A 16,239-nucleotide genomic window follows, 5' to 3' on the forward strand; every position below is an offset into this window, starting at 1 on the left:
ACACAAATATGCAGTACATACACACAGGGGGGGTTTACCTCCCAGAGCAAAAGTGTAATTATCTTATGGTAGAACACGAATCAATATTAGCCTTCGCAGCGGAGGACCTCCACAAACACACACAGCAAAAACATAAACACGCCGTATACAGTTTGCACATACAGTGGCAGTGATATTAGATTTCACCTGATTGAGTTTTCTCTTTGTCTCTGTCTGAAACGCAATAATGGCAAACACATGTTCAGCATGGCAGATCACCAGGGGAAGCCTCAGTCTCTACAACACAATCTAATATCATCTACTCATAACTCAAGCTACACACGCGCAAAACCACACTTTTCATTTCTTCAAGATACACACACACATAAGCACACACGCACGCACACACTGAAAACACGCAAAACTAATTATGCTGAATCTTCCCTAATGGAACCGGAGTTTAGATTAATGATGGTTTTGGGAGTTCAAGACATTTTTCTCATCATTTGAGTGTGTGCATGTGCACATTTGTGCGCGTGTGTCTGGCATGAGGACTGGGATATTAAGACCGTCTGGTTATTGGCTGAGCTAGAATGATGATGGTGATGATGGAGGGGAGGGGGGGTGTCCCACTTAGAGTTTCTCCTCATCTCTCCTCGCACACCTACGCTTGCCTGGCTACCTTTCACTCACATGATCAAACATCACGACGCAGGGATGGATGCCTTTTTTGCTTATTCTTATCCTCCTCTCTTGTTTTGCTCTCCTGTGGTTGCGCCTTTGAGTTAGAGGATATATGCCTCCTACTTTCTCCCACTTTATCTTGTCCTGCCTCATGTGCTCTGTCTCTCTCTCTCTCTCTGATAGTTCTTGAGGGTATCTTCCCATTTAATATGGGCTGGCACTAGCAGATGCCGCATGTGCTCTCTTTTCATGCCAGTGAAGTACTTGCCACCCAGCCATTATTGATAGCGTTGGCGTCACTGCGGTGATTGGAGATTCCTGCTTATCAGGGCAAGGATAGGAGTTGTCTGTCTTCATTAAGGCCCGTCCTATCACCCTCATGTCCTCCTTTCTCGCTCCCGCTCCGTCTCTGTCTTTCTACATTTTGTTCTCACTCTCCCCATAAGTCTCTTTTAATGTCTTCTTTCCCCTTCACTCTCACTTAGCTGCATGTTTCCCTCCACGCACGCCCCCAGCTTCTCTCTCACTCTTGTGATTTTTCAATATTTTATAATTCCCTGCCTCCCTCCTCCTCCACCTCCTCCTCCTCCTCCTCATAATTCTCTCCATTATGTTTACATTTTTCTTCAAATAGCTTCTTCACCATTGTCAGTATTTCATAAATAATAAGGATATTGCAGCTGCGCTTGTTTGCACACAATAGCGGCTTTATCGTAGTGTTGTATTGTTCGTGTCAGGGTTGTAAATCTTTTTCTGTGCCCTGTTTTCAGCTGCAGAGGATATAGTTTGGGTTTGCCCTCAAGCTCACCTGAGGCAGCACTCTGTGCACGGGCTGCCTGTATGTCTACAACGAACAACTTGACTCTGTTATGTACAGTTTGCACGTGCATATACAAATAATCATTTGTGTTTTTGTCCGTCGCGCGCACACACAAACACACGAGCGCGCAGGGTCGTAATGGGTGATAAATGAAGAGCCTTTGAGGGATGCACTGGAACAGAAAATAATTTCATAAAAGATTTTTGATTAATAATGCCCGTTTCAGACATTCAAGGTCAGGCTCCTTCCTTGTGTCTTCTTCCTCACAAGGACAAACCCTAACACACTCTCTTTGAGATGCAAGAACACAGGCATATATTTCTGTCAAATCCAATCCAATCTAGGCCTCATTTCCTTGTTCAGCCCAATCTGAAGACACAATGAGATTCTCTGTGTTGTGTCTCTCCATCTCTTTTAAGCACCTTTGTGTGTGTGGGTGCGTGCATGTGTGTGCACACGCACGCTTGTGTGTCCTGCTGCCGCGGTAATTGAAGTCGTAACTCAGAGCTAGCTACAGTGCTGCTGCTCCCCATGTAAATCAGTGGCTAATAGTAGGAGCAGAGCCGGAGAGGATGCCTCCTGAATACATACACACACACACACACACACACACACACACACACACACACACACCAGCCTCTAGCCTGCACTAACTGAATGACCACTGTTCTCTGTGGTTTAATGAGCATAATGTGTTTTATTCTTATTGGCAGACCCCCCTTTCAAACACACACACACACACACACACACAGGCACGCACACAGGCGCACGGCTCGATCTGATATGTCTTTATGCACTCCCCTCCGTGCCAGCTTCTTTTGGGCCATTAATCTCCCAGAGTTCCCCTGCCCTGACCTCCTGTCTCACCCCTCTCTTGTGCATCCGTTTTCCCATTGGGCCAGCCTGCGTCCAGCAATCACTCTCTTAGACAGGCAGGCAGGAAGAAGGAAAGTGCAGTCAGTGCATCAGTGTGTTCGCACTGATGGTAGAGAATAGGAATTACATGGGTGGAGGTTGAATGCGTGTGTGTGTGTGTGTGTGTGTGTGTGTGTGTGTGGCTCTGTCTGGGTGTGTTCAAGGCTGCCGTTACGTGCACAGATCCCCATAATTAGCCCAGTCTTAATGATATTGTAGTGGGAGTTGGAAAGGGGAGGAATGAGGAGTGGTAATATCCCTCTGACACAATGGGATCATAGATACATCGCAGTCATTAGCATAGAAATTAGGCTCCCAACTCAGCAGAGGAGCCACTTTTCAGTCAGGGGAACCCCATCCTTCATTGCCTCTGACTAGCAACCCGCTCTGATCTATGCCCCCTGTGACAGAGGTCCAGACGGGCCGGAGCGTGTGCGGCATCTTGTGTGCGTGTTTCTGTGTTTGTGTGGGTAGTTGCAGATGTTGGCAAGGAGCAGCAAGCCAAAGTAAGCTGTTCTGCAGGGGATCAGGGCGTGTCTAAAGCCCTCAGTCCTGACATGCTTGGGGTCCTGGCCATGGATTAGCCCATGGCTGTGCTAATGCTAACGCTAAAGGCGGAGCAGGCAGCCATTAAGACTATAAGTCCTCTGGAGTGGAGCCGGAGAGACTGCCTGCTGCTTTCCGAAATCCCCCCAGGAGCATGTTCTCACTTTCTGTCTTTTACATCTCTCTCATCTTTTCCAGGCTCTTTCCCTCCCTCTGCACACTCTCTCTCTCTCTCTCTCTCTCACTCCTCAGCTTCTCTGTTGGTAGGTGCTTGTGAATATCCGTTCAGTTTGGTGATATATCCCTTAACTCTCCTGCTTTTCTCTCATACTGTCTTCTTTTAGAAAAAACTCTTCCCTTTTCCTGTGTCTACCTTTCTGCGTTTATTCATCCCTCTCATCTCTTTATGTCTCTTTCCTCTGCCTTCTGCCCACTTTGGTCTCCTTTAACTAAGTGGAAGCATTACATCTATGGACCAGTGGATAGGATGTCAGCTCAGTGGTCATTAAGTACATATTAGACCATATTTAAAAAGAGCCAAAATGTTAGGCAGAGACCCCGCCAGCACCTCTAGTGTTCGCACTTCATTTAGGCCTCATTAATATTCATGAACCCACAGGTGAGGCTGCTGAATATTCATGTAAGTGTCAAGCGATTAGACAGAATGTGATCGGGAGAAACATAGATCACAGGAACGCAGAAGGGAGGAAAGAGGTGATGATTGGTTAAAACATAGACTGTGATGAAGGGGAAATGAGAGGGATGAGGCGGACATTTCAACCCCAACGTTTAGAGCCAGTCTTGTATTAAAAGACTTCACCTGGAGCAGCAGCAGCACGAAACAGAGATGGAAAATGAATTCAATTTCCTCCCTATACAAAGAATAAAGGATAACATTCTTTGATTTACAGTCTCTGGCTGTACTCTCCTCCTCTGAACATTCGGCCAAGCAGTTTCTTACCTCCTTTGAAGTCATCCTAAAATTTTGTTTCAGTCTTGTGTGTGCGAGCTGTGGTTTGTGCACGCTGACATTCCACAGTAGCATCTTTACTGTAGCTGTACAATTCTCCTCCCCGCGGACTCCAACTTGTTTTCATCCGCTCTGCTTCATAAACAACAGTTGCATGGCGCAGCTTTTGGGGTTTGGGGTGCACTTTGTTATCTGTCTTCCTTATCAAAACTGGGCTGCTGTTTGTAGCCTTTGTGTACTTACCTCCACCGATAAATAAAAGGAATAAAGACAGCTTTGTCTCAACTCTGCAGTTCCTGTAGCTATTAAACGAGACAAATTGGGCACACATGGGAAGGGGTTGAGACAAGGGTTCAATGAGCCAATTAGTGACTGTACTGTGTGGATCTGTGTGTGTGTTTGTGTGCGCCGTAATGACACTACATGCCCGGCAAACTGCTGAAACGCAAGTACCTCCAGTGGAGCTGAGATAGTTAAGGGGGTAAGAGGCAGCCTGCCTGGATGCAGCTCATATCATTACATCTGCGTTCCACCCAATGTAATATTTTTCACGCATTTTGCAGAGCAAGAATTGGACTTTTAATTAAATTTTCTTTAATCACGCCTAGTGATGTAAACAAAAAAGCACTGGCCTTGTTTAATTGAGTCTGCCTTTTCTTTCAGGAAAAATAAGACCAGCAAGGTCCTTAAACGTTATCTTAACCATGGCACGTTGTTCACGGAGACAAGGTTGCCCTGGAAACCACAGAGGCAGGTGATGTGTATGAGGAGCTGTCAACAATTATGCTCAAGGTTAACCTAAAAAAATGATTATGAGTTTTTCTCTCCTTCTTGATTATACAGCGACACAACTTTGCTGCTTTTTTGTCCTGTGGAGAAAATAAACTGGCCAACATAAAAAAGAGAGATTGAAGGCTGCAGATATAAAATGCACTTTGATCCTATCCGAGGCCAGGTTTGTCTGGCACATGAACTAATGCAAATCAGTGAGAACAAGTGATTCCAATTACGGATTTGTCTTACTTTGTGGATGCACTCTTGAGGCTCATTAACGAAATACAGTAGCAGAGAACATGTAATCACACTTAAAATAGTTATTGACAGCCTCTCTGACAGACAACAACACAGCACTACTCCTGCTGCTGAAGGAATGCACATATATGATGAGCAGGCTTGTGAACGACGTATGATTGAAGTGGCTCCCTACGCTGGGTCTTCTTCCCTCAATCTGCCCTCATCAGTGCCTCATATACAAAATTATATACATCATATAGATTTTTTTCTGCAGCTTGTGTCAGCAGATGCATTGATGTAACTGGGAAAGATGGCCGTGCTGTAGCTGAAGGAAGAAACCTCACTCTCAGAGGGAAGGGACACGTGTCAGAGGATGTGACAGGCTGGTCTGTGAAGCCGCTGTTCTCTTACTGGAGCATTGCACAGTGAAAGGATTCAGGATGGAGTGGAGACTTTAAGGTTGTTTTGGGACATAGACAGACCATATTTATCTTCCTGTTATTTCTCTTCCACCCCAGTGCGCTTAGATTTTATTTGTCCGTCTGTCTCTGCTTGAGTCAGTGCTAAGTTATGATAACTTGTAATAGCTCATGATGCTACCTAATAGGGCTTGAATAATTAGCCTATTTTAGCTTTGAAAAGGCATTTCTGTAAACACTGATGTAAGGCAACAGGCTTTCAGCCCCCAGTTTTTCTCCTGGCTGCGGATTCAAACTTCAAATGGTGAGCGGCAGAGAATTGCTTTGTCCTGTGCCAATCCAATCCTGCATGGTTCCACTTCAGGAGGTTCGGAGGTAATTCTCCTGCACAGAAAAAAAAAAAAAAGATTGCCAGGATTCCGCAGGGCTCGGCAGTAATTCCGGATGGGGAGATTGTCAGGCTTCCTACCAAGTCTCTAGTGGGTACCCAGGCAATGATAATGACTCATTTCAAATGCTAGCTTGAAATGCCGTGGCACAACAGGGTGGTCCAGTGGTGCCTTGCAGCCATGCATCCTTTGATTTCAACCGAATGTGTACGGACTGTATGTATAGAGCAACTGTGCAGAATCACAAACAGCGATCATTTGAGCACGCACAGCAATCTGTGAGGGTGAGGTTTTCAGGGCAGATGGCTGTGACCCTAGGCAGTCAATCAGTCAGTCAGTCATAGTAAAGCTTATCGTGAGCTGAGAGGGGACATGAAATTGGAGATGCGGAATGCAGGAGAAGCGTAGAGAGAAAAATTAAATGTAGGGTTTTATATTGGGTCATATTCGTGTCAGTAAATCAATCAAAAAACAATTTTTACAAATACATATTCCCCATCAAGGCTTGATATTGTTTGAAATGTGTTGTGCCAATACAGTAACTGAGTTTTTGTTCCAGTGCCAAGAAAATACTTTTTTTTATACCTTACAATGTGGAATATAGACACATTTTTACTACAAAACCCTTTTTCATTTGACAAAAGAAGCCATTATCGTCTAAACAGAAACAGAACAAGAAGCTTGCCCAAATATATTCAATTCGATTTATTTATTTCAATTCATTTTTTCATATAGCGCCATATCACGAATCACAATTTGCCTCAGAGGGCTTTACAACATATGGCATCCCTCTGTCCTTGGACCTTGACAGCGGATAAGGAAAAATTCCCCCAAAAACACCATTTAACAGGGAATAAAATGGACGAAACCTCAGGAAGAGCAACTGAGGAGGGATCCCTCTTCCAGGACAGACAGATGTGCAATAGATGTCGTGTACAGAACAGATTAACATAATTAAAGTACAATACAGATGATTCATATGGCAAAATGATACATAAGAAAGACAGAGAGAGGGAGAAAGAGTGAGACATGCACAGCAATTATAACAATTACAATTAAAGCTGCAAGCAGCAATGATTGGGCCCTCGCACCTTCACACAACTTGAGGGTGCTAGCAGGATGCTGGCTGATGCCACTGTTCATTTCTGTGAAAGTCAGACCCTGCATGCAGGAGTGAGATGGTATATCCTTCATAGAGTGTAGGTGTTGGAATGACTTATTCCACATTTTGTACTACTCTCTGTGTTCACTATGTGGTGGTGGCGAACACAGTAATTATACGTCATGTTGCTGTAAATAAAAAAAACACAACTGTCTGAAAACTCTTACTTCCTGGTGCCAGTAGGTGACGCAATCACCATGACATCTAATGTGCATGTAATTATAAAACGTGAAGTTTGGGGCAGATTGGACCATGTATGCTAGAGTTACAAACCACTTCCTGTTTGGTGGCAAAACATGGAAATTACACCTCTCCACGGTCACATGGTTTGACAAAAACTCAAGCTTTAATCAACTTTTTATGTACAAGGTCTTAAGATGGTACAGACAAAATTTCAAGCCAATTGGATCAAATCTGTCGGAGGTGTTTGTAAAAGTACGACCCCTGGAAATGGCCAAAAATGCACAAAAATTGCACAGTAAATTCAAAATTGCTGACTTCCTGTTGGGTTTAGAGTATGGCTCCAAGAGACTTTTTTGTACGTCTCAGGGTGTTGCATGTGCCTACCGAGTTTCGTACATGTCGGTGAACCCAGCTTTGGGGGCTGCTTCGTTGAAATTTTATAGGGGGCACTACTGAGCCATTTTTTGGCAGCCGAGCACGAAACCCCCAAATGTGAAATTTTTTACCAGATGTGATGTGTGTGCAAAGTTTCATGAGTTTTTGAGCATGTTAAGCCCCTCAAAAATGTGATTCATTTGGAGGAAGAGGAATAAAAATCTCAATGAGGTCCTCGCCCTAACTATGACAATAATAGAAATATGACTAATAACAATATATGTATTTATTCATGTGTATAAGTATCTAATAATAATCATACATGTGTAATAATAGTAGAACTATGACTTATAATAATAGCAGTAGTGGTAGTAGTTTATGCATTCACATCTCCACATTGGTGAAAATGTGATTAGAAACAGGTGAAAGCTTTTGGATCTTGAAATTTCTAAAGTGTGTTCACTTTTTGCTAATTTAGAAAGAATAAATTGCATTAAAATCCGCATTTGAGTCTTCTGTATTTATTGGTTGTTGTTTGCATTCACAAACCACCGCAGCGCTCTGATCCGAAAATAGGCATTCCTCCCTCATTTTGGTGGGAAGAGGGTGGCAAAATGACATTCTGCAGTTGCTTGTCTGCCGCTGAGATCAATTAAGGGAATTTGTTTCCCCAAATTGGGCTCTGCCAACAAACAACTCTTGGTTCGTTGTCAGTGTGCCAAAGCTGGAAAGTGTTACCAATCAAATCGTTATTGTTCAGGTCAAAGATTGTTAATGTTGCTGATAGAGATGCCCTCTAGGAATGCACGCGTTTGGAATTGTTTGACATTTATTCAAGCGGCGTGGTGTTTGTTTGAGTGCAGGTAAATACCCCTGAGATTATGACTGTTTGAGACAAATCTTAACTATTCATGAAAAAAATATACTCATGTCATGCTCAAGAGTCGTATGGTGTGAATTCTTTTTTGCTTTGTGATCCTGTGTTTTTATACATCTCATGTTAGGGCTATGTGTGTGTGAGTGTGTGTGTTTTCTACATGCTCTGTGCCGAACTAATCCTCCCCCCAAGCATTTGACAGCGGGGCCCTGGCCGCGGTCACACCTGATGTACCTGCAGCTAATCCTATCCCACAACCGATGTCACTGTAACCAATCCTGTCACAGCACTCAGGGCAGCCTCAGCTCCTTCGTGACATCTCAGTCACACCTCTCTATCATCTCCGCCCTCTCCTATCTGCTCTCTTCCCATCCCGGTTTGACTTTTTATAAATGCGTTCCTTCTTCTTTCTCCTTATTCCTACTTTTGGCAGACTGTCAGACCCCCTGCCCCGCTTTTGTCTTGTGTGTTACCTAATAATATCCATAGCCCAGCTTCCCAATCCACCCCCCTTCTCCTTCACCCCCGTCTCTTCTGCTGTTCTGCATCTTATCTTACATTTCTACTTTGATACCAACAGACCTCCCATCCCCTCAGCTTTGATTTGCCTGACATTTCCTCCTCCTTTCCCCTTCCCTCGTATTTCTTTCTTTCTCTTTGTCACCTGCTTCACCCACCCACGCACTACTATCTTTTCTTGCCCTGCTGGCACCAGAAATAAACCCAGCTACAGGTCGTCTGTCACAAAACAGAAATTGCATTGTGTACCTGTCACCAGTGCTCACATTCTCCTGCACCCAAAGGAATGACTGTCTGCTCTTTTTCCTTCCCTCATGAACCCCCTCTCTCTTTTCTAATTCTTTTGCAGAGAGCAAGCTGCGAGTGCAAAAGACCAACCAGTCTCAGGTGTACCTGGAGGACAGTCGCGTCAGGATCAATTGCTCCATCAGCTCCCAGACCAGCCAGGACTCCCAGCACGCTGTGCTGTGGTATGTTAGGCGTGCGTCCGGGTCAGAAGCTGATGAGCTCCTGCTGAGAATCGAACGCACGGGGGCCTTTGAATATGGCGCCTACGCAGACGAGGAAAGATTGCGACGCCGAGTGCAAGCTGAGAGGCTGTCACCCCGTCTCTACGTGCTGACGCTGAACAGGGCAGAGAACAGCGATTCTGGGACGTACTACTGCCTGGTGGAAGAGTGGCTGAGTGACCCAGATGGAGCCTGGTATCGCCTCTCCCGGGAGTCATCGGGGTTCACGCAGGTTCTGGTCAGACAGCCAGGTGAGCAAGCGGTCTGAGCTGCTGTTGTCTTCAGCAAAATGCTTATTTATTCCCACTGCAGGGAAGCAGCAGCTGTCACTTTAGCCCCACATGCTGTCCTGCTTTAGAGCGGTTGACCATTGTTAAACATCCCCCTGACCCACCCCATTTCATATTGCTCTGCCCTCGCCTTGCCTCTCACTCCCACATGCTCTGCTCAAGGCCTCAAGGCCGTCTCGCTCTGATGACCTTACACCTGCCCTGGGCAGAGCTCAGGTGGTAAAAAATGGGTTGAAGTCATGCCAGCTGTCATATGCCACGCCAGAGGGAAGAGCCTGGCTCAGACGGAGAACATAATCCTCTTGTCCAGTACTCAAAAACTTCCAGAGCGCTCACACCCATGATGTACTGACTGCCACCCAAGCCCTGACATCTTACCTCATGATAGTAATCTTAAGTACACTCACACACATCTCATTTCCTTTCCTGTCCTTGATTGAATATTCCCTTGGCCCACATTCTCTTACCATAAACTTGTTTCCCCTCCTTTACAATCAAACTCCATGCCCCCCTGAATGCAAATAAATAATAACAACCCAATGAACCCATCCTTGACATACCCTTTTTTGTGTGTATCTATTCCACACACCAGCTGAAGGTGACTTTTCTCAGACGTCTCATCTGCCAGGTGCGCTGTTTATAATGCAGAGTGAAATCCCTGATATGGCATCTGTCCAACTAAAACGTGAGGATCAAAACGTCTGGTCACGAGCCAGTGGGGCAAGGAGAAGGCTTGTGTTTTATCTAGACGAAGGAGCTGACGCTGCTCTAACAATTAATCGAGCTACAGTGCCCATACAAATGCAGAGATCTGGGAATATGTGCACCTTATATGAGGCTTTTTATTGTTTAAGGCTCTGATTTCTTTCATGCTTTATTTTCAGCTAAAAGTTAACATATGGTTGTTTGTGGAAACTCATCAGTGGCTGGTTAATATTTAACATTTACTGAGGAAGGTAGGTACAAGGTTATACATAACCATATAGGTTTTTAAATTATACATACAGATCTACATACGACAAACAGAATATGCTGTATAAACACCATGGATATTCATTAAGGTGCTAAAAAATGCATTCACTCAGGAAGCCATCCAGAAATCAGTCTGTCGGGAGGAGAGATGATGGGAGATGAGTGCCAGCATTTGCCTGTTTTTTCTGCTCTCCTGCTGTCCTTTCTGCTTCCCGTTTTGCTTTAACAAGGAGACCATTCCAAACTGTGTGTGAGAGGGGCCCAAGCAAGCCAGGTCTCCACTGCCATCTTTTTTTTTAGCTGCAGTAAAACTGGGTCATTGTACCAGCCCTGAAGGGTTGTAGCATACCCATACAGACAGACAGACAGACAGACACGTTAGCCGTGGGGTGGGATCTAACCTTGCTGGAAAGCTGAAAGACCGGTGATAGCTGTGGGCAGCACTGTGGGATTTATTTATTTTTGTCTTTTGTTGGCACATATTGAAAAGTTTGGTGTCCCTGTTTGCAGAACTATTTGCCGTTTTGTAGTGTTAATTTGAAGCTGAAGTGCCTTCCACAATTTCCCAGAGGCCAAGTTGACATCTTGAAATCACTTGTTTAGTCTGATCAACAGTCCAAAACACAGAGATGTTCATATGTTTATCATACAAGTCAAAAAAACGTAGGAAGACCTCACATTTTAGAAGTTTTAAGTAGCAAATGTTTTTGCTTGACAAAAGGACTTTAACGAGTAATCAATCATTGAACTAGATAGTTAATTAATTTTGCTCTGATCCATTTATCCATGAATTGATGAATCATCTTAACTCTAGCTCAAACAGATTCCCAAAAAGCTGCAGCAACAAGATTCCCACAGTCATAAAATTCCTGGAAAAGTTATGAAATTAAGAAAATATTTAACGATGTTCATAAAAATCCTAAAACACTTCCAACGTTATACAAAATAAATTCAGTGTATTACTAATTTAAAATTCTAGTGCTGCATCTCTCGTATCACGTGATATACATTGGCGTATGCAGCTAGTGGGTGGCATAGATTTTAATAATAACTAGATACCAAGATGGCACCTATTCATTCCAATGGAGTTGCTCGCCTGGAGCATATGCCAAAAAAGTTTTAGCTTGTCGGTTTACTTCTGCGGAATGCGGCCCACTGAATATGTGAAGTAGTGTTTCTCCCGCTGGCCCCACATGCGAGTTCCCACTCAGCTCATCAATCATTTTTCTTGGCTTGATGAAAGTTTTACAAGTTTTGCCTAAAGCCTCCGTGGATCAAATTTCAAAATAGAGAGATCTCCCTTACAGTGGTGGTCCATGGGGAAAATGCTTTTTGGGCCACAGGGGACTTATTTATTTATTTATTTATTTATTTTAATGCAATGCGGCGAGTGGCCACTGGGAAAAATTTGCTGCAAGGCTGAGCAGCTTTCCTGGGGGACTGGTTAATGAGCGAGTTAACTTAGCATGCACTAGCAGTTTGGCTATTTGCAAATGCTACGGAAGTGTGTTTAAAAATGTATGGCTTTTATACATTATAAAACATGGCTCTAGAGAGAGGTTGTTTGTAGCCATGCTGGATGAAGGCTCTGTACCAAAAGGTTTGATGCTGGTAACATGGGAGAAGTGGCTGTGGTCAGCCATCTGACGGCTCGCTCAGCAGAGTGCCAGCATCTGTACATGTATGACACCTGCTATAGACGGGCCGATAATTTTACTGCTGTGTGTCTACTCTATGTGTAAACACAAAGGTATTCCGGTCCATATTCCATGCTACATTTTTTTGCTACAATGCTTAACTTAGTGCATAGCTCACTGGAATAAGAGCCTCATTATTGCGACCTATCATTGCAATATAGACCTACCTATTGTAAATTGTGATTTGAGGCTCTGTTGCTAGGCCCTACAAATACTGTACTTTTTAATACATCTCCACTTTCTTCCTGCCCCCGCAGAGGTTCGACTGCAGGTGGAGGAATCAGAGTCAAACATGACAGTGGAAGAGTCCGCCTCTATCCGACTGGGCTGTAGCATTCCCTCCCAGTCGTCCCGAGACTCCCGCTTCTCCGTGTCCTGGTATGTGGAGCGCTCCGACGATGAAGACGACGAGGAACAGGTGGGCGAGGAGGAGAGAGAGTGTGTGTTCTCCATCGGCCACGATGCCGTTTTTGGAAACGGAAACTGCAGCCCCAGAGAAGAGCCAGGGCCTAATTCCCGCCTGCAGTTTGAGAGGATGACCTCTGACCAGTACAGCCTGACCATACAAGGAGCACGGCCGTCAGACGCCGGCCGATACTACTGCCATGTGGAGGAGTGGCTGCTCAACCCCCGCAATGCGTGGTACCGCCTGGCCACCAACAACTCCGGGTTCACAATCGTCAATGTAATGCAACAAGGTAAGTCCTTAATTAACTAAATCCTTTAAGCTCCTCTGAATGCAGGTGGAAATGAACACGGTGACAAAACCGTACTTGTATCAATGACTGTTTCCTATTATTACACTGGCAATTTAAGACCAGGGAGCTTCTTCACAGATAGCACAAGATTTAATTAACTGCTGCTTCTTTGGATCTTTCATCTCACAATATATAGTGCCATATTGCCCAATCATAATAGGTCCTCTGTGTTACAGTATATGTAACTAGAGAATATTATGGGCCAATTAAGGAGCTCTCAGGTACTCTATATGTCATCTGTGGATGATCTGGCTTCCCCACTGGCAGCATTTATTTTAAAGATAGGAACAAGCTCAGTTAAAAGCCGAGCCGAGATGGCCACCCACTGTTAAGCATTAAAGCTGAGTGATTAATGGTGTCAAAAGCTGTGCTCGGATGTAAAGCAGTCAAATACATTCATTCGCCAGTGTCAACAACTGGATGAAAATCATTTATAACAGTAAGAGGTGCATTCAGCATGCTAAATGAGTCATGAAATCAGAATACAATTTCAAAGGCCATTTCAGTCTGTAGTTTTTTCAGGATTTGCAGAGATTAGTTTCTTCAGGACTTAACGAAAAGTTTGATTTGTACTTTCTCTGTCAACAGCGTCCACCCTCCAGTCCGTGGTGTGCTCCAACGACTCCCTCTTCTACTTTGTCTTCTTTTACCCCTTCCCCATCTTCGGCATCCTCCTCATCACCGTGCTGCTGGTGCGCTACAAGAGCCGCAACAACAGCAAGAGCCAAGAAGGCAAAAACGGCGCCCCCCTCCTATGGATTAAAGAACCTCACCTCAGTTACTCTCCCACATGTCTGGACCCACCTGCGCTCAGCCTACACCCTGGCTCTGTCGACTAAGCGAGGGTGCTCCCCCCTCCTGACTCACGCGCATCGCAGATCCAGCCAACACAATGCCAGGGAGCAGATCTGGACTCCACCTTCAGACCTTACTGTCGTTCACTGCTGTGTTGAGTTAGTCAATCAGTTGATCAGTTTAAAAAACCCTACCCTGGTGGCTGCCTGTTTTATGTTAACAACTGTATGTATGTATGTGTGCAAGCGTGTGTGTGTGCGTGCGTGTGGGGACTAGTATGGGTGTGCCATGTCAGCATGGTCAATTGTGCAAGTGCGAATTGAAGGACAAGAGAGTATCACAAGCCTCTCTCGTTTTTTTGTTTTCTGTGAAACTCATAGCTGCATTTTGATTTTTATTACTCTGAATATCTGTCTATTTTTCAAAAAAAAAGGAAAAAAAAAAACTGCGCACATGAGATCATCGGCCAATCCGGGAAGAACATTTAAGAGAAGGAACTCTATAACCGACTCCGGCACTCAGTGGATGCCAAAAAAGTCTCCGCACTGATCCAAGAGCAGCCACAGCCTGGCCCACTATGTTGGTTGCCATAGTGATTCTCTGCGCCCACTGACTCCGTAGCTGATGACTTGGTTGCCAGCCTGCATAGAGACAAAGGCAAGGACACACAAGTCTGTGTCCTAAGTGAGGATGTGTGTATGTGTGTTGGCCCACCTGCCTCCACAATGAATTTGCCTTGGCAGACAGAAACAGGTCCTCATGCACCACTTAAACACTGCCAGACACTCTGGCCTTAGCGAGAGACTGCTCCGCTCTTTTCCTCTATCCTCCGAAAAAGAGACAGGGAGAAGGAGACGGAGGAACATCGCAGATGATGGGGAGTAAATGAACAGCGCTCTCCTGCTGAGGATATACGTACTCTCACATAAAGGATTTTTTTTTCAGTGCCAAGACCTCCTTATTTCCACGCTGCTCTCCGCAGCTGATGTTTGAAGTTTTAAAGAGAGTCGCGAAGCTGATTGGTTTTTGAAGCAGATTGTAAATATGTCTGCTTACCTCCTGCTGTGGGTTTATGGGCCTTGAGGGCAAAAGGGCAATTTTTACACTCGTGTTAAATCAGTTGAATTGTCCTGTTTAAATTACACAGTGAGGGTTACTGACTGAAATTAAAGTCTTGCACATTTCTTTATGTTGCCCAGTATGACCACTCCGTCCAGTCTTTAAAAGATATCAGCTCAAAAGAGGCAGATGAGAATAAAAAAAAAAGACTTTTGATTTGCTAAGAGCCACACTGAAGATTACTAATGTGTAGATGTGTAGTAAAACACTTCAAATGTTCTCTGCACATTATAAGAAAACAAAATGACGAACGGGGACAAATGTTTGACTTTTGTGTTTATTTTAAAGATTTTTCTATTTATTGTTTTTTTACTACTTTGCATAGCTTTGTAAGATTTTTTTTTCTTTTTGCTTTGAAATTCTCTAAGAACTGTGCTGCTTGTGTTGCCAGGCAACTGCACCAAGCAGATTATGTCAATAGCCTGTGTGTTGGCAATGTGGTAGATGTAGAAATGCTAGATTTGTCCTGCGCATTGCAGTCTGTAGCATTTCATACCAGATTGTCAAGTTTGGTCAGTGTCAAAACACTGTATATCTATACCTATAATGAAATTATTGTGGCTTCTACATGTACAATAGTCAGAACCGACAAGTCACAAAAACGAATTCACTTAATGCTTTTTGCTTGAGTCGCGTTTATTTAGTGAAAATGTGATGTAACACCTAGGTAGGATGTTTGATCAAAGACAGCTGAAACCGAACTGTTAAGACGTCTTCTAATCACGGATTCTAGCTGAAAGGCGTCATCCTCGGCTCCCCTGATGCAAGGCAGAAGGGTTGAGAATCTGTGTCACCTTCCCTGGAATGCAACAGCCAGGAGAGGTGTGAAATCCTCTACCCCGACCTGGGCCTAACCCTTTCACTGCCAGACCGGACATGAGAACTCTTGAAAAACTTGACATTGTTGTCTCAATCGTGTCAACATGTATATTGCATGACAATACTGCGGGAGGAATTTTGATGTTTTGTAAACTTTGAACTCTTTGAGCATTGTGTTTGTGTGACAGAGCAGTGCCCCCTCCCCCTCCTCCTACCGACGTCCTGAGCCAAGAGTCAACACAACGCCCAGTCCCTTGTTATCTACGATATTTGACTGCCAATTCCAGATGCCCTTTGAAACCTGTCAAGTAATCTATTTCAAGAATGGGTGTTGTGGAGATTGTGTTTGATATTATAGCTCATATTTGTCTTTTTAATGCTTTGCTTTTATGCAGCACTTCATTAAACAGATTTATGTCCAAAAGAAA

General features: G+C 44.3%; 1 protein-coding gene across 1 annotated transcript in view; it reads left to right on the top strand.

The window, feature by feature from the left end:
* igsf3 (immunoglobulin superfamily, member 3) overlaps positions 1–16,239 on the top strand; it is an 87,044-nt gene extending 70,805 nt beyond the window's left edge. The window contains exons 7-9 of the mRNA XM_033617357.2: positions 9,202–9,612; positions 12,578–13,018; positions 13,667–16,239. Coding sequence (XP_033473248.1) covers positions 9,202–9,612; positions 12,578–13,018; positions 13,667–13,917 — 1,103 coding nt within the window. The 3' untranslated portion in view covers positions 13,918–16,239. The remainder of the gene's footprint in view (positions 1–9,201; positions 9,613–12,577; positions 13,019–13,666) is intronic.

Source organism: Epinephelus lanceolatus, chromosome 14 (genome assembly GCF_041903045.1).
Source record: "Epinephelus lanceolatus isolate andai-2023 chromosome 14, ASM4190304v1, whole genome shotgun sequence".
Classification (NCBI taxonomy): Eukaryota; Metazoa; Chordata; class Actinopteri; order Perciformes; family Serranidae; genus Epinephelus; species Epinephelus lanceolatus.